Genomic DNA, 22,524 nt, shown 5'->3' with positions numbered 1-22,524 from the left:
GATTATGAAATATTAACGATATCATGAATAAATTAAAATCAACAATACAGCTTACAAAACAGCTTTAATTACATTGTTACAGTAATTACAGTTGTTACAGTAATAAGTAGTTTCTACAAATATAAGCTTTAAACCAAAATAGTGCATATCCAAAATAGTGCAAACCAACATAGTGCTATCGTATAACTCCACGGCCACCTACAGTGATTATTGTTCGGGTGAAATCCAGTAACAAACGAAACAGAAACAAACGTTGTCGTACTTTTCGTCGCTAGCATTAATTAGAAGTAAAATTTATTCAGTTTATGCTAGTGTTTTGTCACCTAATCGAGGATTGCAGATGGAAACAGTTACCCTTTTCTCCCAGGAATAGCCTCTTAGCAACGACCTGAGTGCTGCCTCGTAAGAAAAACCATAAACCATACGGTTTAATGAATGTGCGCTTAGCATTCTGCTCGCTAGCAGCAACAGCAAAGAGAAACGAGATGGTGTTGAAGTGAGTGAAGTTTTGTAATTTGCACACCAACAAATAGTTGTCGTACTCCGCATCGCTCGGTAGGTTGGTATTATATAGAAAGATTTCTTATTCACAGCCCGTCCTTCGAAAGTGCGGGGAAGCGTCTGTATACAGGGACGAAACGAATACGGCACCATATTGCGGGGTAGATGGTGAAGGATGGGGCGTGCAGTGGCGTTGAAAGAATTTTGTTTTCCATTCTTATCCTGTCTAGAAGCAGGATTTGTCTTCCGATAACGCTAGAAACACGCCGTCACTAGTAGAATAGATCCGACGTTCAAAGGAATGCCAATTCTGGTTGTTTCAAGAAGCATGTGTTAGCAAACACCGCTTAAGCACGCCGGATGTGGATCAGAACCCATGAGCTGGAGCATCCCAGCACCCTTGTTTCATGGCCGATGAATAAATACTCAAACAGTGGGTTTTTTTTGGGGGCCAGACAGCGCTACCTAGCGTGAAAGTCAACATGTTAGAAAGGGATGCTGCTGCTTGCCTTGACAATCCTGACGAGTCATCGAGCCTTCCGAGCAAGGTTCCACGGCAGCAGGCTTATAAAAATGGTTATATCGTAAAACATTTGCACCGTACGTATCTGCTTTACTACAGTGGAAGCGACCTCAACAAGGCAACTTTAGAGGCACATAGGTCGGTAATATTTCTAGACAGCAGACAAAAAACCTACCATACTGAAACGATGGGTATGTATCGTTGGTAAAATAAGGGTTGTTTAGTATCCTTAGCAATCGCCACGGATTAAGCTGGAGTAGAGAGAAAGCTTTTCATTCTAGTGTAATGTCTACAAGATCCTTCAATCAATCTAAACCGGTGAGATTTTTCACGAAAGGAACATTCTAAAACATCGTTCCAGAACGATTTCAAATAGCTGCACCATCACGATGGCATCTAAAATGCAAAGCTTCGTATACGCATAGATGAATAGGAGTGGTGATATGCAATTCTACTGCACCGCACAACAAAAACAATAAATAGCAACAACATCCATCATTCTATACCAGATGAGACGCGGTGGGTGGTTCGACCGGTAGATGCATCTTATGGTATAAAATATTAATTAAAACCCATCCTAGTCGCAATGCCCAAAGGGCATTCTGTTTCGAATGTATAACTTGAACCTTAACAGATTCCTACCGTGTCAATAGAATGCATATATCGATTAGTAAAGTTTGGCATTTGGCATTTTCGAAGCAAAACAAGAGCAAATTACTCGCTCATGTTGTAACACGACGCAAAAGCGTTGAAAGCATTTTAAATCTATGGAAACTATTTTTCCTTCAAGCAATGTGAACAGTGCATCAAATCAAATAAACGAATGTACAATGAATAAACCAATTAAATTGATTGAATCACGAGAATCAACCGCATTAGCGTACAGAGAACAAAAACAAGCGAAGTTTCAAGATAGATTAATGATTGGGATAGGTACATCCTAAGCGTAATCAAAAGTTGAATAGAATTTTAAAGTATTTGCTTGCATATCTTTTAACAGGAGACTGGCTGACAGAAGAACTTTTAAATATTTGATTTAAATACAAGAAGTAATGTCTACCAAACAAAATGTTGCTGTTTACTTTGATAGTAAACTTCCAATTTACCTTCCATTCAACTTTTGCGGTAAGTATGTGTTTGGGTAAGTGTGTCTCATAAACGAACACTTGGAGTGCTAGTTCGAATGCGAAGCTTTCGCGGTTTTCGAATGCGAAGCGAAGGTTGCTGATGGGAAACCATATTACTCAATACAGATAAAGCATACATCACTGCTAATTGATTGTGACAGTATTTATAATACCTCAGCAGCAGGCCTTTAACGGCATACTTGAGCAACTGTGATCCATATTTTAAAAGAGATATATAAAAAAGCATCAATCCCTTTGATGATAAAATCAAAAACACACTATCCCACAGAGTGCCACAAAACTTCGAACCGGTAAGCCACGTTTAGGTGGCGCGTGGCCTGACGTTGCACTTCCGGAAAAAGTCCACAGTGGGCGGACACTCACTTAGAGCGACTCGTTCGGCTGGAACCTATTCTCGGCCGTGTTGCTTTGACGCTCTAGTGGCACAGAAACATGGACAATGTTCAAGAGCCAACCAAACAAAAAAGGGAAACTCGTGGAAAACAGAAAAAAGCACTCTCAGTGCTTCAAATTGACCCATTCGCTACCGCTATGCTGCAAGTTATGGTTCGTTTTTCATTGCATTTTCTCCTTGTGTCGTGGCACCGATTCGCGAACGTGATTATATTTTAGCGCATCATCAGCGATCCGTGCGCGCGGTGGTATAGCCAACCTCGTCACCGGAGTCCTACAGGCGAAAATGCACCCAAGAGCTATTCGTTTGCTCGTTGATGATCCCGTTGTTGTACTTTTTTCTCGACTCCTTCTGTGCAAAAACGCTAGGATTTTGTTCCACAAACTATTCGTTAGCATCATTTGCACCAGGCCAGCACGTCCTGGTTATGTGTTTTTTTTTTATTGTTTGCTTGCCAGTGCTTTGGATCAACAGCAACTCATGTATAACAGGATCGTCCGGCTTCTGACGTGCAGGACTACCCTGATGGCAAACGGTTGCCTAATCCAACCGGTAGCAGCGCTTACCACTAGCACTATAGAGCTCAGAGCTGGCACATTTTGCTGACGTTTGTGTCCGAACACGGTTTGACTTTTTTGTATGGGTGTACACTTCCAAACAGTGTCGCCCGCACTTTGCATGATCATTCACTGGTTGTTTGAACGGTAATCTATCTTTTGCTATACCAGCGCATATTCTTATAAGGCGTACTGATTCTTTTTTTCTTCTCAGCCATTTTTTGTGTACGAACCTTTTGTAGCTCTCCCGTTGCTCTAAGCAACACAAAACAACACAGAGCAGTATGGAATTTGTGCTGAGTGGATTATTTTTATGCCGTGGTTTTGTTTTGATGTTGCCTAAGGTTTGAAGGCTATTTTTAATCATCGCGCATTATACCTCAGTATGATGATGCTGGGGACACATTGAGATTGGGCATTCGACCGTTATGTTTTAGTGATTGTATAGAAACATGCAACAGAGTCACAGTCTGTGCACACTGTGCGCGATTCCGAAATTGGATAAGCTAGTTTGACCCTTTCACACGCCGTGTCAAAATCGCTCAAGGCGATTTTCATATAGCATTACCCAAATAAGAGTGATACGGCGCTGAATTAGAATTTCATGAGTTGAATATTGAAAACTAATTAGACGAATCGCATGCATCCCAACAGAAGTTGACTTAGATTAGATTAGATATAAAATATTTGAATATAGCATAATACGGAATGATTGATATCCAATAAAAGATTTAATAGGTAATTTGATTTGGCGATATAACATTGTCAGATCAGCTGACTTTGCGACGTACAAGCTATAACTTATAGAGCATCAATTATAACTTATAGCACCATTTTAGTTCTATAACCGATGTTCTATAAAACAGATATTCTCCTCATTCAAAATCAATCTCTCACTTAACGCCCAAGCAACAGAATTCCCAGTTGGATTGACTGAAGTGTTGATGGTTCGGTTGATGCTTTTTTTATTTTCCTCCAAAAAAAGGCTAGAAGGATCAACTGTCGAATAACGACACTGTCGGTAAATTGCTTCCCATAAAGTGGTTTTTAAGCTTGAACTTTTTCTTGGAAATGCAATAATGATCCCACAAGCGTCCTACCTATAGGTATGGGTTTTGCAACGTTGATGGGCAACATACATGCTGAGGGCGAAAATAAAAATCCAACGTCAAAAAATCCTGTGAAACGAGTATCCGACAGTGTAATCCTTCCATGGAATAGGCACAAGGTTTTAAGAAAAGACAAAACCGTTTGGACGATTTACTTCCCAACACTTCCGGCATCATCTTGCGACTGTCTCGGCAACTGCTAGCCACTATAGCAGTAAAGGAAGGAAAGGAAAAAACAGGCTGTACGATGATGGTTTCAGTGGAAATCAAAATGATGGATTTAACGTTATTCTATCTCAGTGTGGAGCGGCTTTTACAAATGCTAGTATTCGTTTCAGCTAGTGCTTTCCCACATTCCAACCAGGAAGCCGATGGCTTATACTTGGTTTCTCTAAAACAGTTCGAGTGTAAGCTCGTTTGGATGGATTTAGAGAAAAAAAATCCTGCCCGCGAAAGCATCTTTCAGTCATTCCATTATATTTTTATATCCATTTTCACTGGATTTTTTTTTTCAAAAGCATATGCTTTTCTTTATCCATTTTAGAAAGGATCTGTGGCGCGCTCGCTCTTTTTTACGTTTATTCACGGAATAGGAGTGCTAACTTGTTTGTTAGTTCGCAGAAGCAATCACTTGACGGCCAACCAAGCACAGACTGCGATGCCCTTTGGACAAGTTTGGGTTTTAGGTTTGTATTGTTGTTTTATTCACACCACATCAACGTGGTGTGCACACAATGCTAAGCAGACATTTCCCTACATTTTTGCGGCGCATGTCCATCAATCTTTTTCTTCATCCGTCATTCACAAAGGCTCGCTGATACAAGAAGATCCTTTTACACGGTGCAAAAGGTTGATGATGGTTATAAATGTAATCTGTAATTGATCCAATTTTCATTTATCTACCGACGCTGATTATGCTTGTAAGTATCGGCGTAAGAATGTGTATTGCGTGTAAGATTTTTATTCGTATTATCAGAATTTTGCATATAGATTAATGCTAAATGCTCTGTTAGTGACGCGCTATATCAGTAACCCAAAAGAACGGAACCTTCTTTAAAGATTAAATCTAGAATCATATGCTGCTTTGATTCCTAGGAAACCGCAACAAACCAAAGAGACAAATTCGGAAAAAGGGAAAGATTTTTTCTACTTATTTATTTTTTCGCCATATAATATTAACTGAGGGATCGAAGGGAAATATTCATCGGTGAATCATATATATTAGACGAGGTCTGGAGGCGAACAGTACAATTTGACAAAGTGGCACACCATCGGCCATGTAAATGATGTTGTTGCAATAAACATTTATTAACGTAAATGCATGACTGACAGTCATGATCGTAAAAACATGAAGGCGCATTCACAGCTAATGAATCACAATGTTAAACGCAGCGTAAATGTTGAAAACTCATAATGACACGCAAATACTGGTAAAAACGATATTCACATGTAATACACATTCAAACTAATCAGTTGAACAACGGGTTTTCATTCGTTCTTTTTCATTTGACATGTTTAATAACTCGAATGCCTCATAGAGTGTTGAAATGTATGAATCTTTTCAAAAGCTTTCTGCTAACAATTGTTATTCCTTCCATACCCATCCCTGTTTGTAATGCCTTGTTTGATCAAGTGGTTCATTGTATTGTAAAATAATTGTTCGTAATTGATTCTTTCCATACGCATACTCTGAAAATTGTTTGTGGGATTCACATCACTCCACAATGGTAATAAGAATTTCTATAAAATCCAGTTTTGAATGACTACATGTGATATTCAATTAACTAGCAACATTTATTGAAAAGCATACAAAAAACCACAAAACAACCCATTCACGTAATGGTAGTAACTTGAGTGGAAAACTTGTGCTCCACCATACCATGTTGAATTGGCTCAAGGGTTAGCCATTTTCTGAACACAAGTAAAACAATCGTAAAAAATCCGTTAAAAGCCAACACGACAACAGTAACAACATCCGGAGAGCTCCAAAGAGTTAACAGTAGTCCAAACCAAGTGTAGGTTTGTAGATTGATCAGTGTAAAGGTGAAACCCATCGCCGCAACCATACCAATCGTATTTTCACAGAGCGCACATAACTGTTCTAGTCCAGTTGCTAACGCAAAAGTATTCATTATCAAACCGACACGGGCGACATTCGGTTCCTCCAGATAAAAATATAGTGCACTGATGAGAAATTGGCCGCAAAACGAGATCACCATCAGGTCCGATGTGCGAAGGTATATCAGTAAGAACCCCAGCGTGGTAAAGACTACTGCCACGTAAAACAGCTGCCAAAACACACTGAACAGATCATCTGAGCTGAGAAACGGTAAAAAAGGCCGAAGAAGTGTTGAATTTTCGGTCAGAAACCTGGAATTGAAAGGGGTTTTCATTGAATTTCAATATCTAATGCCAAAGTTATTCTGTACTGTACCATTGTAGTGTGACGCTATTTAGAGCAACGGTTGCTATAAGAAGTTCCACTATGCACAGATTTAACCGACCATATTTCGTATGTTGCGCTGAACTAGCAGGTCTCTCTGGAGGCATACAAGCGCTGCAGAACATTATTGGTTGAAAGATGCCCAAATGTAGCAGAGAGATGGCCAGATTTATCATGTATTGCGATGCGACAGGATAGTTTGCTCCCAGTTCCGCAATGAACGGATGAGTTGACGAACCAAGGCTCAAAGCCAATGATCCAGCTATGAGGTAGTGTAAACGTTCGCTAGTGGGTGAGTAGAGTATAAGTTGATAAACGTACAGAAACACTTTCGATGACCAAAACAGCTCCGACACACAGCCAATATACCGCAGCTCGTAGGATAAATAATCTGGAAAATGTAACAGTGTGTATAGGAGAGCAATAACTGGATGTCCGAACTGTACGGTCTTTTGCAGAAGATCGATCGACACGTTGCATTTGTGAATTGCAGTTAAAAGAAACACAACCACCATCCTTGGAACATAGAGCAGACTGTGGTAGTGAATTTCAATTTCTTCCTCAGCCTGGTCTTCCTCCTCAAGGTGTTGATAATCATACGGCACGTTCAACAATATACCATCGTCAGTTTCTTCCAAAGCCGTCTGTTGTAGCTCTTGCTCTCTTAGATAGGGATCGTACCCGTATGAGGTCAAGAATAAGGCTAGCACGGTCAAGTGCAACACCCACTGACGATTGCACGGAAGACATCTCACATCTTCACTGTCACTGTTTCGACCTTCAAAGCCAACTTCACCAAAACGCGGATCACTGCCTCCGTGGTGCATGATGTGCAAGTTGCAACTGACAGTGCTAGTTCACTGGGTCACACGAACTCGTTAGACTGTGGCCATCCAACCATGGGCTATTGTAGGTAACGGAACAGGTGGAATCAGTGGTATGTCGTTGCATGACGTTTTACCCTCGGTCGCCCCGAGTTACCGCGCTGAATAGACTGAAAATGCAGTTTGTTGGTTCGATATTGACTTCCGCGATAATGATCCTTGAATGGTCGAGGAAATGGTTTATGACGTGGTTAAATGAAAAAAAAATTTCATGCTGCACACTTCCGGTGAGACTCCTTCTTCCTTTCGTTAGAACAATTGAATTCGTTCGAATTTGAACAAATACTTGGTATCAAATAGAGGTGAGGTCATGAAAGCTTTAACATTGGAATACTTGTTTAAAAAATGCTATTAGTAACTCATTTTCAAACGTCTATGGAGTACGGTTTGTTACAAAAGTTGTGTGAAGTTGAGTGGTAGCAATTACTAATTGGACGCATTATTTGTTAATTAAAAAATATTTATTTTAACGCTTGATATCATTTATTGGTTAGAAACAACTAGCAAAAATATTGATTTTAAATCAAATTTTCATATTTATTTAAGAAAATCTAAATTGCTTAAACTCTATTGTGAAAAATAACACATACTACAAATAAAAAATGTTATTTCTTCCAGCATCGTCATTTTTTTGTGCAACTACACACGATTGTGGCCTTAAGAGGTCTAGGTCTGTCATTCCTTGTTTTCTTTGACTTCATTTACTCTAAGCTTGGTAGACAGTCCTGAGTTCGAGTATAAGGTATACTAAATACATGAATAATGTTTTGTATGTGCGACTTACTTATAATTCTCAATTATCAATAACGTTAGGTTGCAATCATCTGTAATTATGATGACCATCAATAGGGTCAAAACATTCATCATGGATGAACAACCATGAATGAACATTGCAATTATTCTCTCCATTTTCAGTGGATATTTTTTTATTCGAAAAGTACGGCCTAACGGGCTATTTTCAGTGGATATAAATAAAGAAAAATTTCTAAAGTTGTTTATCAATGTTCTGTTTTTTTTTTTTGATTTTTTTCCCATTGCTTGGAAAGCTTTATATTTGTAAGGAGTAGCGCTTCAAGTATATATCTCTCGTATTCTTTCGATTTTCATTTCATATTTCATTTGTGTTTGTCGTGATCCGTCACGTTTCACTACCAAAAACCATTCGTTTGATTCGTTTTGTAATGCATTGTAGAACAAGGTTAGATTGTGCCATTTCGAGGAAATTTACGGTTACGATGACCTAACACGCACCGCGTATTGTTGCGATAATAGAAAACTGTCACAGGAAATCACCTGTCATCGAAAATAAGCGGAATCAATTGATAGCAATTCCGTTCCGAACAAAAGGAGGTATTGCAAAGAACGAAAATCTTGATACAGAATTAGATTTCATCACATCGTATAATGCTGTGAATGCTGCGTTGGTTGTTTTGAATTAAAAAAATCCGAGTGAAGCGTTATTATCATATTTTTTGGATCTGTTTTATCATGTGATGAGTTTTATAAATCCATATTTTAGAATATTTTTCATGCTTTTTCTATTTAATTAGAATGTTAAACTGAAAAGACATATCAGGCATGGTCCGGAAGTGTATTTGGTAGCAGCACCGGTCCTACACGGCAGGACCGAGTCAAAATCACATCCCAAGCGTTCCCCAGTAGCTAGAACTGTGGCCATATGAGGAAAGCCATATAAACTACTTATTATAGTGTACGGAACATCATAGCTGGATATGTCTATATTTAACAAAATCTATAGAACATTAAATAATTGAGCTCTGACACCGGTAGGAAGGTAAAGCTTAATGGCTCATATAATTTATACATTTTTTTCTGACCATTAAGGAACCAATGACTATGGTCAGTGAAGTGAAATGACACCCAAATAGAACACTTCGAAAAGAAGTTTTCCCATGTGTGAAGATTATTTAAAGTTTTCAATCAACCATCAAAACACTTCTCTCCAACTTTCTTGAAGTCCTCTATAAACATAAAACTTTTCCCTCATCTTCCATTTCAGAGTTTTACGTTTTATGTAGGTGAAAGTAAAGAACTTTCTCTCTACCTCTTCGTTAAATATATAGAAGGATAAAACCACACCGTGGCAAAGATCAAAATGGAACCTAAGACAAGGAGATGTGATAAGAACGTATTTTAATATTATAATAATAAAGGTTTAATATAATAAGTCAATAGTGTGCACAACGAACCTATGACTAAAATTGCATTTAAATTCAATCTTTTTTTTCTTTTGTTTAGAACGGCCTGGCCGTATCGACTTATTTTACCACGTAGCCGGATAGTCAGTCCTTGCTACGGGGGATTGGCCCGGATGGGATTTTGGTCCGGGCCGTTCGTGTGAAGACCGTCGCCGCTACCATCATGCCACCGGGCCGCCCCATTTAAATTCAATCTATGTTATAACGATTTTGACCGGCATTTTTCGACGAATTCTTAACTAGGATCATGCTCTACTCTATGCGACTGTAACTCCTTGGGCTTTTTCTTAAGTTAAATGATTAGACCAGTCTGTTTGGCGTAACACTTTTAAAATATTTACAAATTGAATTGGATAAATATATAACCAGCGTAAAGTAAGAAACAGCAAACAATTTTTTTTATTCCATGATAAAATTTTACTCGTACTCTTTTATTTTGCCATTTATAGAAAATTTATCACAATTTAGTTCTTGAAAACACTAGATTTCAAGAAAGGTGTACGATTCCGATTTACATGTTTTCAAAGCTCGAACCATGCTATTACTTGTACTTTAAAATTTAAAATCAATATTTAGCATCAATGATTATGTCATCTTTTACGCAAGAACGTAATTCAAGAAAAATACACCAAATCAATCAATTACAATCTACTACGCTAACCTTCTCCATGGGGTTTACAAGCCATTGATGAAGCTTTTCCTTTGAAATGTTTCTAAAATCATAACCCCTCTTTACGTGGCATGAAGTATAACTTTTACATCTTCGTTACATCTATGATGATCCTAAATCAACAAGATTTATCCTACGTAAGACCATAGACTGGAAGGATTTATGTAACGAACGAAGAGCAAACATCCTTTGCAAAGCCTCATGCAAGCCAAAAAGTAATGTTTATTAATAAAGATATCGATGGGTACCGCTACCTTGGTCGAAGTGGTTTCAGACGATGTTTTTATAGGTTCTTTAGAAGTTTGCTGAATATATCGGGATGACAATGTGGTAATAGTTTTATCTAAACGCTAGATAATAACTGATGAGTTCTTTCACTTCAGCCAGAAGCAGACATGTTAAAATTTATATTTTTCAGATTTTAAAACATTAAAAAAGTGTACCATTTTCTCTACAATGGAATTAATAAATACTGTGATATAATATACCAGGCGGCTCCACTGGTTTTCCAACCATACCATAAGCATATCAGGGGGCAGATCATACCATAAGTTAGAAAGCTTAACCTTTGAACCTGTATCTGCGAAATAATCCAGGCACCGGGTGGTATCATTCTGTACGGATTATTAAAGGACATTGCATTTTGACGTAAAGCATGACATAAAAGATGATTTTTGCGAAACTAAAATTTGAGAAAAATCGTTTAAAGTTTAGAAATGTTACTTTAATTGCAATTCATTTTAAACAATATATAAATCTGATTAGTAAAATAATCTTTTTTTTTGTTGTTTTCGTTAAAAAATTATATGTTTACATTTTTAGAACACCGGCAACATGGCCTAAACTGGTTCAGACCTGATGGAAACATGGTTTGTTTTGACATTTGTCGAGCTGCTGACCGAGGCACAAGGTCTTTTTCCAAGGATTAACATGGCTTGCTATTTACATGGGGAGCTGTAACAGCCAAACTACACACACAGTTTGACAGCAAGCGATGCAATGATTTTTGGTTCCCAGACCATCCAATCGTGTCAAGACAAACCGTGTCAGATGGATATCATCCCTTAAAAATGGCTTTTACGTTGACGTTGCGTTTGTTGTTGTTTTATATTCATTCTACATTATAACTCAAAATTAGTCAAAAAGCTTGGTGGAATCTACTCTTTAAACATTTATTAAAACATCATTTGTAATATTGTTATGAACTGAGCCTAACACTTTTCACACTACACCTACCAAACCGCGTCACATCGCATCAGAAAGATTTTAGCATGGTATTGACAGCAGACGCAGACTGTGCCATAGTCCAAAGACTTGTCAAACTGTGTGTGTAGTTCGGCTCGTTTAAACCGAGAAACGTCAAAACGCATACAAAAAACCTGGCTTCGATTATGATTCCAACTAATAACAAATCGAATCAGCACAAAACACATTAGCAATTGTTGCCCATCCATATTTTAGACTTTACGTTACGTTTCAATCGTTTTGCTTTTGTCGTGAAAATCGTCCAGCGTTTGCTCTAGTCATCGAAAGAAAGACGATAAACATTATCCACAGACACTGGTAACAGAAAAGCTAAGTGATAAATTTCACCCTAGCCAAATCCTAAAAATCCTAGCTTAATGTAGTCTGGCTTGTCTGCTGGTCGAATGGTTTTCCCCAACAACACATTGAGAGTATGGTTTGACAATGCTGTTGGTCCTGCTGGCTGCTATCAATTTAGTTTCTGTCTCGCTTATGAAATGGCTAAACTCCAATGAAGCATGTTGTTTATAGATTAAAGGCTTTTAACGAACGGTTCTACCGACATACATGCGCTTGATTGGATGTGTGAACATGATGTAGGGTCAATAATAAGCAATTTTGTTGGTTTGTTGGTAAGCTGAATTTTAAAAAATGGACTGTTGAACTGTTGAATTTTCTTCCAATAAATATTCAACGTGAGAAGCATTACATATTATTTAAATCGTAGTTTTTAAAGAGTTTGTATTTTTTTGCATTGACTACGCTTAATTCACTTTAACGTTAAAAGTAGCACGACATTTCGTATTCTAATTACGTATACTACCTTCTGCACCTCGGGGATGAAAAGTGAAATTATTGATTTTCGCAATCGATCGTTACTGTGCGTACTGTGCACCATGTCCTTGACGCGAACACGGAACTAAGGTTATTGGAACGAAGCAAAGCACACTCTTTTCTCTCGGTTAAAGGTGGAATGATACTTGAAGGCAAGGCGACACTAACAGGCAATATAGTTGATATTTTATCCTTTCATCGAGTTTCTCTGTCGTCGCCAGCCAATCAAATGCCACGTTAGTACGGGTACTATCAGTAAGTCGGGACGATGTCTCCTAGAAGGATTGACACCACCATTGGCAGTGATTGATTGAAAATAACGCTACTGCTACTGCTGTAAAAGCTATTGTTTGCAAAGGCGTATCAAAACGATACCAATAGATTTCGTATTCGATCGGTATTTGAAAAAAAAACAATATTAAACAAAATTTGGCTCAATACATTGAAATTCATAATTTATGCGAAAGAATCTCTTTGTATCATTCCAAAACCAATGTGTGCACATGTGAGTGATGTTGTACTAAACACTAATATACCAGGCTTAACCTTTTGATCTGAATAGAAGAACGTGGTCAGATTTTATTTTACTTGCCACATTCGCATGAAACTTCAACTACTATATGAACAAAACTCACATATAAAAAGGATGAACCTTGTGAATTAATTTTAAGAAACAGTAAAATAGTTATATATGATATTGCGTAAGTATATTCAAAGTATACTTCAACTGTTTCTATCCATCATCGTGCTTTCAAAAAATAAATGTCTTTTACAAGCATTATGCCACTTATACAAATAAACCTACAACTGAGATTTACAAATCATTATATCTAACAAATTAATGTAAATAATGCAAATCAAGTATTCTACATTGGCATTAGCCAACGAAATAAAATTACTCTCAAGTATTTCTATCATTGCCACAACATATAATTCATCTAAAATCTAAATTGGCTGGGTTTGTACTAGCTTTATGCGTTTGAAATTATTCTAAGATGAGTTTCGTACGGTAAAGGTTGAATTTTGCTTATAATTTCTACTGCCCTCCTAATATTTTACATTTTAGCATACTTGTGTACCTGCAACGAGATAACGACAAATAACAGCCATACACATCTTGATGGCAAAAGTCAGCGAAAACTGACTGCGTTGATGAATGAAAAGGGGCGAAATGTACCATTGAATCCAAAGGGAAGAATATGAAGATGAAGTCTGATTCTCACATACTTCCATTTTCTAATCAAAGTGGACTATTTTCCCACATACATGTGGCAAGAGGGAAGGTATTGAAGATGACACGATTTTAATTTCCAGCCCCAGCGAACTACTTGCTGGTGAATTATGAGTTAGCTGTTAATTTGACTCAGAAGCCGTCTCTTTTCGTTCTACAAAGAACAGAGAGGAATCAAACATTCAAAATTGCCTTCGCCCGTCGCGATGTGGACGGGACGACCTTAAGACCAAACAAAAACGTTCGTGCCAAAACTGTTGTTGACATTTCGTCATCCCACGTTGGGATTGTACTAACTCCCTCCCGTGAACAAAAGCACACGGAACATCGTTCCAGCTCAAATAAACATAACGCTATCCGGATGTTGATGACGACAGCTCCAAAGGTGCTAATAGGTAATCAATTAGTGGTTTTGATGGAATTCGAAGCTATAACCATGGACACAGCTTTCCACTGGCAGTGTCATTTGTGCTGGCAAACCAGCAACTCGTTTGCAACCATTCCGATGTACTTCAGTTTAAGGTAAACGGATTGGCTGAACTCGATATTCGTGGTACCGTGATTGATTTGTGAGGTTAGCTTCTCCCCAAAACCTAACCACCTCTTACTTACGCATCACGATCGTTATTGCGCCTAGAGAAGCTAAACGCGACGAGAAAATGAGAAAATCGATGCTGGTGGTGACAGTGGTGCTGTTAGCGCAGTGCTTCTGGTGTTTTTCAGTTCACGCCACACCCGAACGACTCAATGGTGCACCAGTCTACGTTAGTGGTGGCGTTCGTCCGGTTATTGCACGGCCTGGGTGAGAGTTATTGTTTTTTTTTTGTGTACACTAGAAAATTATCGCTGAACCATGCTACTCATTAAAAACAAATGTTCTTTCTGCGTGTATTTTTTTGTACTTATAGCATTTATCGTGCGCCTGTTATATACCGACCACCGGTAGTGGTACAGAAAGTAATTCAGCCGGTAGTAGTAGCCCGTCCCGTTGTTCCAGTGCTGGTTGGTTAATAAAGGAAATACGATAGTTTCAGTGAGGAAATTACAATGTATCTAACAGGAAATACGAATTTACAAGTCATCTTATGACCGTTTTATAATTGTCATCTTAATGAGCTATTCGTCATAATAAAAATAGTAATGCTTTATGTGTTTGACTTCAGCAACACTTTATCGCAACTCTTCAGAGATAGACTCCGGTTCCTGCCATGACCGTCGTAGTTCTGCGAATTTGTTTTCGTTATGTTATTTGTTTTTTTTTTATGTGCATACCTTAACAAGGCTCGAAATCCGTTGAAGGTTAATAAACGACAAAAAAAGGATTTCACATAGCAATTCGTATAACACGACTTTCTGAATGTTAATTTATAAAGTAAATTTATAAAGTGTATATTTACCAGCGCCTGATACGATGCGTCAAATTGAAATTGAATGCGCAAAATATATACAACTCAATAAAACGATTTATTTCAATTTTGTCCGCCTTCATTTTTCCGTCCCATAGTTAGGTGAAAAAAGCTTGGTGTGTCATCACTTTATTCTCAGCTCGGTGCACTTTACTCATAAAACAACCGATGATTCGAACAAAACTGACTTCATTTTCATAAACCCCTCGCACACCGAACATCATTTCCGGTAGGCTTTGTCCTTTGGTTTCCGAACGTTGATGCTGTTTAGCAGTTTAACAGCTGCCTGCGTCAGAGGCAGTAGGGATGGATGGTAGAAGAGCGGGAAACAGTGCATCATAATCAACACACCACTCAACAAAAGCCAATGCGCAAGCCAAAGCACGTTTAGAAGATTTGATTTAGAAGGCAAGAAGTGCCAAGCGATGCAGCCTCCGCAAGCTTTTTGAAAGCTCAGCTATGAACGAAACACAAACACGGTAGCTTGCTATTCACACCACAAACACCTCGTTAACAGTCGATCCGTTCGGGCATCCCTGCAACGTATGCGATAGCTGATGGCGGCTGTAGCTAATTTATTGCACTTTCACGTCCAATGCACATGCAGAGAAAGGTCGGAAGGATACGTGCATGTCGAGCGACTGGATATTTTAACGTTTGCAGTTATTGGGAAGAAGCAGGAATTGTGTAAGGGGCAGTGAGAGAGCAGATCGTGGATTCACTTGGAAGATGGTGCCGGACAAAGACTTCGTTGCTATTAGTATTATTTTTAATTTCACATTACCGGTTGTCTGGCAGGGGTTTAAGATTAATTAGATGTCATTCAAACGGTACCAAGGATGTGACCGCACTTGTTGGTGGCGTGGTACGAACTGCGAGTGTGGCAATTGTCTGCCAGTTGTGACGTCGGCCTACATGTTGCCATGTGAATTAGTGTGCACTGGAAGACGTGACGGCTCATTTACGACAGATTGTGCGCAGGTGTACTAAAGCTTTTACGGTGGAAATGGAGTTAAATCTAACATAATTACCGCTTTTGATTCTATATAATAGGGGTTGGCAGATGGTTCCATATGCCATAAGCTGCAAATCGATAAATATTTCACCATCAGGAAGCATTTGACATGTGCGTTAAAACTAAATCCGGTCACAGTTATATCGTCATAGAATTACTCGCAGTATTATCTAAAATATCTAATAACCGATGATAGATGAACCATATCAATCCTCAAACAGACCTGATCTTGACCTAGTGAATGACTTTTTGTAAAAAGAAAAAACAAATTCGTTCCACATCATATCATTCACTAATTCACATCTATAGTAATATAGCGATATTTAAGGTAAGCTTCCAAAAGAAGTTCGATTCAGAACCGAAAAAAATCATTGTCATCTTCCATTTTGGCACAATAGTAATCATTTGTGGTAAACATAGTTTGATTTAAGCCTAGGAATGGGTGGTTCGCTTAAAGAGACTCAGAGATTTAAGGGAAAAAGACATCATACACAAACCAAGAGCTAAGTCTGCTTAAGATATTCTTTTGCAGTGCTTTCTATTGACTTATCACTTATTATCTCTCTTTTCTCGGGTTTATCTACATTTGGCTTATCTACATTTTTCAGCTCCTTAGAAGAAAAGATTACACACGATTGCTCGTTTCGGGGACAAAATTAATTAATTGAAAATGTTTGAATTTCATTAGTGTGCTAGCGTTCGTGTCGTTGGCACAAATTTCCGGTCAAAGTTCGTACATTTCAGACCACCATTGGACCACATCGAAATGTGTTTATGCGTCCGGTAGTCGTTGTTTTCTCTCCTTTAAAAAGATGACACAATTTTTTTCTCGCTAGTGGCTTCGTTTCAATGAGTTTGATTCTTTCAACGCTCTACACGCCTTTCTTGTTCTCTCTGCCAGTTTAGATTTGACTAACGGATAAGCAAAGACCTACAGCAAAACATATCCTGGCACTTGGATGGGATTCGGTAAGCAGGAAGCACGTAATCTCATTAAATTTACATGAGTCTGATCAAAATCTAATTGCGAGATCGAACCGTCGAACAGGGGCCGAAAGGCCGTCGAAACTGTGGTTACACTGTATCCGGGGTCGTTCTTAGTTTGTTTTTTATCCCGGAAATGAAACTCCACCGTTCCTCCCCAGCCCAACCGTAACCGAACCTAATCGGCTTCAACTCGGTCGATGGATTTAAAAATTCAAGACCAATGATTTTTCAATCGTGAACGTACCTTTTTTTGTACCCTTGGTTTTGTTTTCCGCTAGCATCATATTTTTGTCATAGTCCTTTGAGGCGAGATATTTCATTTCGTTCCCTTTCTATCCTTTCGGTTGGGCAATCAAAGAGGCCAAATTTTTTTTTGTTTTTGATAAAAGAAGGTTAAAAAAAACCTCACGGACACACTAATGCACCAACCGAAATGGATGGTTTAATCAACGGAAGTACGCTATTACTGATTCGGGTGAGGGAGCTGATTTCAATTCAGTTATTTTACTGCCAGCTGATGCAGGCGGAGTGTTTCACCGATTTTTATCGATTTTGCTAATTTTAGTGACAATCTGAGCGCCTTCGGTTGTACGCCACCGGAGCAACGAAATGGTTGAAACGGCTGAAGTGTTGATGGATCGATTCGTGCTGGTTACAGTAGGAGTGAAGAGTTCTATTTTACTTTCAAGCCCCATAATACTGCTAATTTAACTGTTTTCATTCCACAGGCGTTAGTCGTTATTACACGCATAGCATGCGCGCAAGCATAGTTATAGTCAACACCTTTATGACAGACTCCGTTATACGTTGGATATGACAAAATGCACGATCGACAAGATTATTGCAAGGCATCATTTCATATTTCCTGCTCGTATTTTGATGATTTATTCTGCTCCTGTGAATCCTAAATGAATTCTGCATTAATGCAACGTTCACCCAGATAGGCATGGCTGAAGGTATGCTCGCTGAGATGTTAAATGCTTGGCATAAAAACGACTATCATCTCAAGCATATGAGAGAAGGATGCACATTTGAAAGCTAGGGCCCATGTGTGACGAACCTAAAAGAGGAAATAAAGTCAACAAAACAAAATGAATCTTTACCATGGAATGAAAATTCCATTCGCCAGTGACATGCACAAAATTAGGGCAACGAAGGCAAATAAAGAATACGTACAATTAGTTCTGATATTACAAATATTTCCCTATTGAAGAGTTAGCAAACTTATTTCAATTTTAACAGCTTTATTATGTTCCGCAATATTTTCAATTAAATTCATACTCAAATATATTTGTTTTCCATTTTGAATATATATCCCTTCCACTTGGCGTAATGACCTACTCGGTCATGCCTGCCATTTCGGAATTGTTCTGAATGGGATTTTGGACCGGTCCGGCCGTGTGAAGACCGGTGCCTCTATTAATATACCACCGGACCGCCCCAACCTCTACTTATTAGCAATATATAATCTCAAAGGAGATACAGATGGAAAATGGAAAAATGGTGAGGGAAAAAATGTGTGATACCACAACTAGGGAAGATGGATACGAAGAATATGGCAGAAAGCGGAAGTCGAAACAGATGTACTAAAATCAAACAAGTAGGCGATATAGTTCTATAAAGCATCAATTCGAATGATTATATCTACTTGAACAATAGCAATGTAAAAGGTAAGCATACCATTTTTTATATATTTCTTATCAAAACAATAATGAAAGTAATTGCAGCATCCTATACCCAGCTAAAGAATGATTTTTCTCAGTGTGTTCATTTTTTAAATAAGATCGGCAGCAAAACCATCAACTATGTTATCACATTTCAGCGGCCCGACGAACTGTACCCATTTTCACTACGTAAAGCATTGACATAGTTCTTACGTTACACCCCATCTCCACTGAATCTGATGAAGGTGGCATCGCAGTTCGCCATGGAATTAACAGCTATAAATACGGTACGTACTTTGGTTTTCCTCAGTCACAGCACATTTACTACTTGAAACAGTTGGTTATACCTATTCACGTGTTCATTTGTATATTATATCTTAAAAACAAAAGTGAAAATGATGCTCTTCCGAGTGGTTCGTATTATTTACTGAAATTTCCATGCTATTCTAAATTTCATTCTACATTCTATTATTCGAAATAGTTTAAATAAAACGGTTTATTTTGCCTTATTTCGATAGTTTTTTGCCGTGTGTGTGTTAATTGCTTTTGCAATTGCCATCCCAGCACCATTACTGACGAAAGTGATTGTTAAACGACCAATCATCGTGAAAACACCTCCCGTCATCATCCATCGACCGATCGTAGCAAGAAAGTACAACTCCCATGGTGGATGGTGGTAGATCAAGTTTGGAAATACCATCCAGCATCAACTCTCTGTCCTTTACCATACTAGCAAAAACTAATACGTTAAACAGGAAAATCTTATTACCCTATTTCTATCAATGACCTATTTCTATCAATTTACCACCTATCCACAAAACTAACGTACGTTGATGTGCTGCATTTCTATAGATCCGCATCAATGACATGATCCAATTAGATTTTTCGCGTCTCAAAAGCACGTTTCATATGCAATTAAACGAAACTTGAAATTGCTCCAATTAAACCAATAGCAACCACTATGTTACAGGCAAGCGTAAAACTGTCAAGAACGCACAATAAACCGAACAAAATGCTACGTTCCGCCAACTACCCATAGCTTGTTTAAGAGGGTCTTTCCTAGGATTCGATGTGTGGGTACTAATTCTATAGCTGAGTTTTCTACTGGGAAGGTAACTACTCACTACGTTCCAAGCGGAACTAGCAATGTAGGGCGAATGCAGATGGAACTTCTGCGATCCGATTGTAATCCATCTCAAAAGAGAGTGTGAATTGTCTTATTCGGATGTTCTTCCTCACTGGTGAAAAGGAGGAGTATGGCAGTGTTTTAGCAAAAAAGATACTCCGAAAATTCAAATAGCTCCTTTTGCAAGTATATCCAACGCAACACTCAGTTAAGCGAACATTTTCACCGAAAGAAAGTCCTTGGGCATGAGGTTTCAGCGTCAATGAACAGGACTGTCGTAAAATCCGGTCATTATCGTAAAACTATACACATTTTACTTCCAACCGGCGAAAAGGTAAAGAAGGGAACGGAATGTAGGAATTATTTCTCTGCTTTTCTCCACGGTTCGGTAACAGATGAAGCTGTTATGCACCCTTGAAAGAAATCCTTCTAGTCTGGATTAGTACACCGTCGGTTTGGGATTTATCAGGGCGGGACTTACCAGCAAATGACCGGTTGGCAGGTTGTTTGGTCCTCGGTGAACGATTAGCGCCAATTGAATTACCTGCCCCTAAAGGAAACCCAGCAACCAACCTGATATGTACATCGTATATGGACAATAACAAACGTACGCCACTGCTGGACGCCACGGATTAGATTTTGCACACGAGCAGCAGCAACTGGTTTTCATTGAACGGAATTCGTTTATGAAAAGGGTTTTCTGGTTTCTCAACCGTGTGTTAGCCATTTTGTATAGGATGTACATGACCCAATTGATGATACATAGTGATAGTACATATTTTCCACCAATGCTTCATCATTCGTGCAGCAAAGCAGGACTTAAATCTACCAGGATTAGTACTTTCTTCACGTGAGTGGACTTATGTACTTTTCCCAACTCCATTCACTTGAACTAACTTTCCGACAAACAGATTTTTGCATACATTCTTGCACCAGTGCTAGGTATTGAATAAAATACGTGAATAAAGCGCATATCTCAACAGATTTGTAGCAATTACAACACCTTGCTTCATGTCAACGTTAGCACTACGTTGAATAAACATGTCCTGGTGCATCGCTGTAACGACACAGTCTGCACTGATTGGATTGAGCTAATTAAGGCGTTTACTTGTATTGACATTTACTTACTGACAATATCAGCATTAATGAAGCTGGTTGGCAAAGACAATGCATCTGCTTGAAAACGCAGCCTCCATGCGAAAGACAATATGATCAAAGGCACTTAATAGCATTATTCAATGTGTGGAGAAAGCTCAGCCATCACCAGAATCCTTTTGCATCCGTATCTGGTTATCCATTGGGCATCTGTACACATTACCTGGTCATGTATGACCAATCAATTCAACGGTATGTAACTTTGTCAGAATGCAGAGTATCTTTCTACGCTTTACTATGCTCTGGCCGCTTTCTGATGAATGTCTTCCAGCGTCTGGTAGTATGCACAATCGGTCAGTCTTTGTTTCTTGGTTCAATTCGGGATCAGCGGATTTATCTTGGAAAACGTTTCAAGTGTTTGATGTTTACTTGATGAAAACATAGTATTAGTTAGATCAGTAATTAATTTACCTCCCAGATTTATTTTCTTTTAATCATTGCGATGCACCTGAAGATGGTTTCTGATATACTAAAGAAGATTGATAATTTACAAAATAACTTCTTCGGACGAATGGTTGATACCGTGGTGCATCAAACTACGAGCACTACTACGAGCAAATTCCGGATATTATTCACGTTTTAGCTGAATATTTTCATACCCAAACTATAACCACACTGCTAATTAATTTCACATGATTGCCATGATATACTGGAATCAACAGGAATTTCAAAGTTACTGGCTATTTCAAAGTATCTTTTTGCCTCAAATTTTGGAAAAAAATATATCTTTTCTATCTGTCACTTCCGCTCACTTCACCACTCAAAACTTTCTTAACAGTTTTGCTTCAAATCGACTCCAGTGTAAATTCATCATCTATGCACTTTACTCTGGGTTAGCTGCATCGGAGTACATCAGAATCGATTCTTGAGATAATTTTAATTGGCATTTTTATTGCCACGTAATTTAGATACTTCTGTTCTGCTGGAATATGTTGTACAGTAAAGTAAGTAAATCGCTTTCAAATCACACCAAATTTGACACGCATTCATGGGCACTTCATGCTTTGCCCGATCATAGTAATAATATTAGGAAAGACGGTCCATGAAATTTACGTAAATTATTGCAGTGTTAGGCAAACCAATTTCTACGTTTTAAATGCCGCAAATATATACACAATATACACACAATATTGCCACAATATAAACAAAATAGAGGCCTGCGTTGATATAGCAGCTATAGAAAAATATCATCATGCTCATTTACACTTTTCAACCAATCGACTCCCGCGCGAATCATACTTTTTATAAACAAAGACGATAATGAAGACATCATTGAGAAAAAAAGAAAAAGAAAAGGAGTTGATAGCAGGCGAGCTCGTTTCGTATTATCCTAGCTACTTGAGCAGAAAATTGCTCGTCATATTTGTGCTATTAGCGCGACGCAAAATTGATTGTGCGAGCATATGAAGGAGA

At 38.4% G+C, this 22,524-nt stretch overlaps 2 protein-coding genes across 2 annotated transcripts in view; both read right to left on the bottom strand.

Annotated features, from left to right (window-relative positions):
- LOC128719218 (uncharacterized) overlaps positions 1-22,524 on the bottom strand; it is a 62,073-nt gene that overhangs the window by 37,625 nt on the left and 1,924 nt on the right. The window lies entirely within an intron of this gene.
- LOC128719220 (uncharacterized) lies at positions 6,065-7,502 on the bottom strand. Its single transcript, XM_053812842.1, has 2 exons — positions 6,667-7,502; positions 6,065-6,602 (listed from the first exon to the last, which is right to left on the bottom strand). Exons 1-2 carry the CDS (start codon positions 7,500-7,502, stop codon positions 6,065-6,067), a joined length of 1,374 nt encoding a protein of 457 aa, XP_053668817.1.

The sequence above is a fragment of the Anopheles marshallii genome, chromosome 2, assembly GCF_943734725.1.
Source record: "Anopheles marshallii chromosome 2, idAnoMarsDA_429_01, whole genome shotgun sequence".
In the NCBI taxonomy this organism is placed as follows: Eukaryota; Metazoa; Arthropoda; class Insecta; order Diptera; family Culicidae; genus Anopheles; species Anopheles marshallii.
Note: the sequence above shows the minus strand (reverse complement) of the source record. Positions and strands in the feature narration are given on the sequence as shown.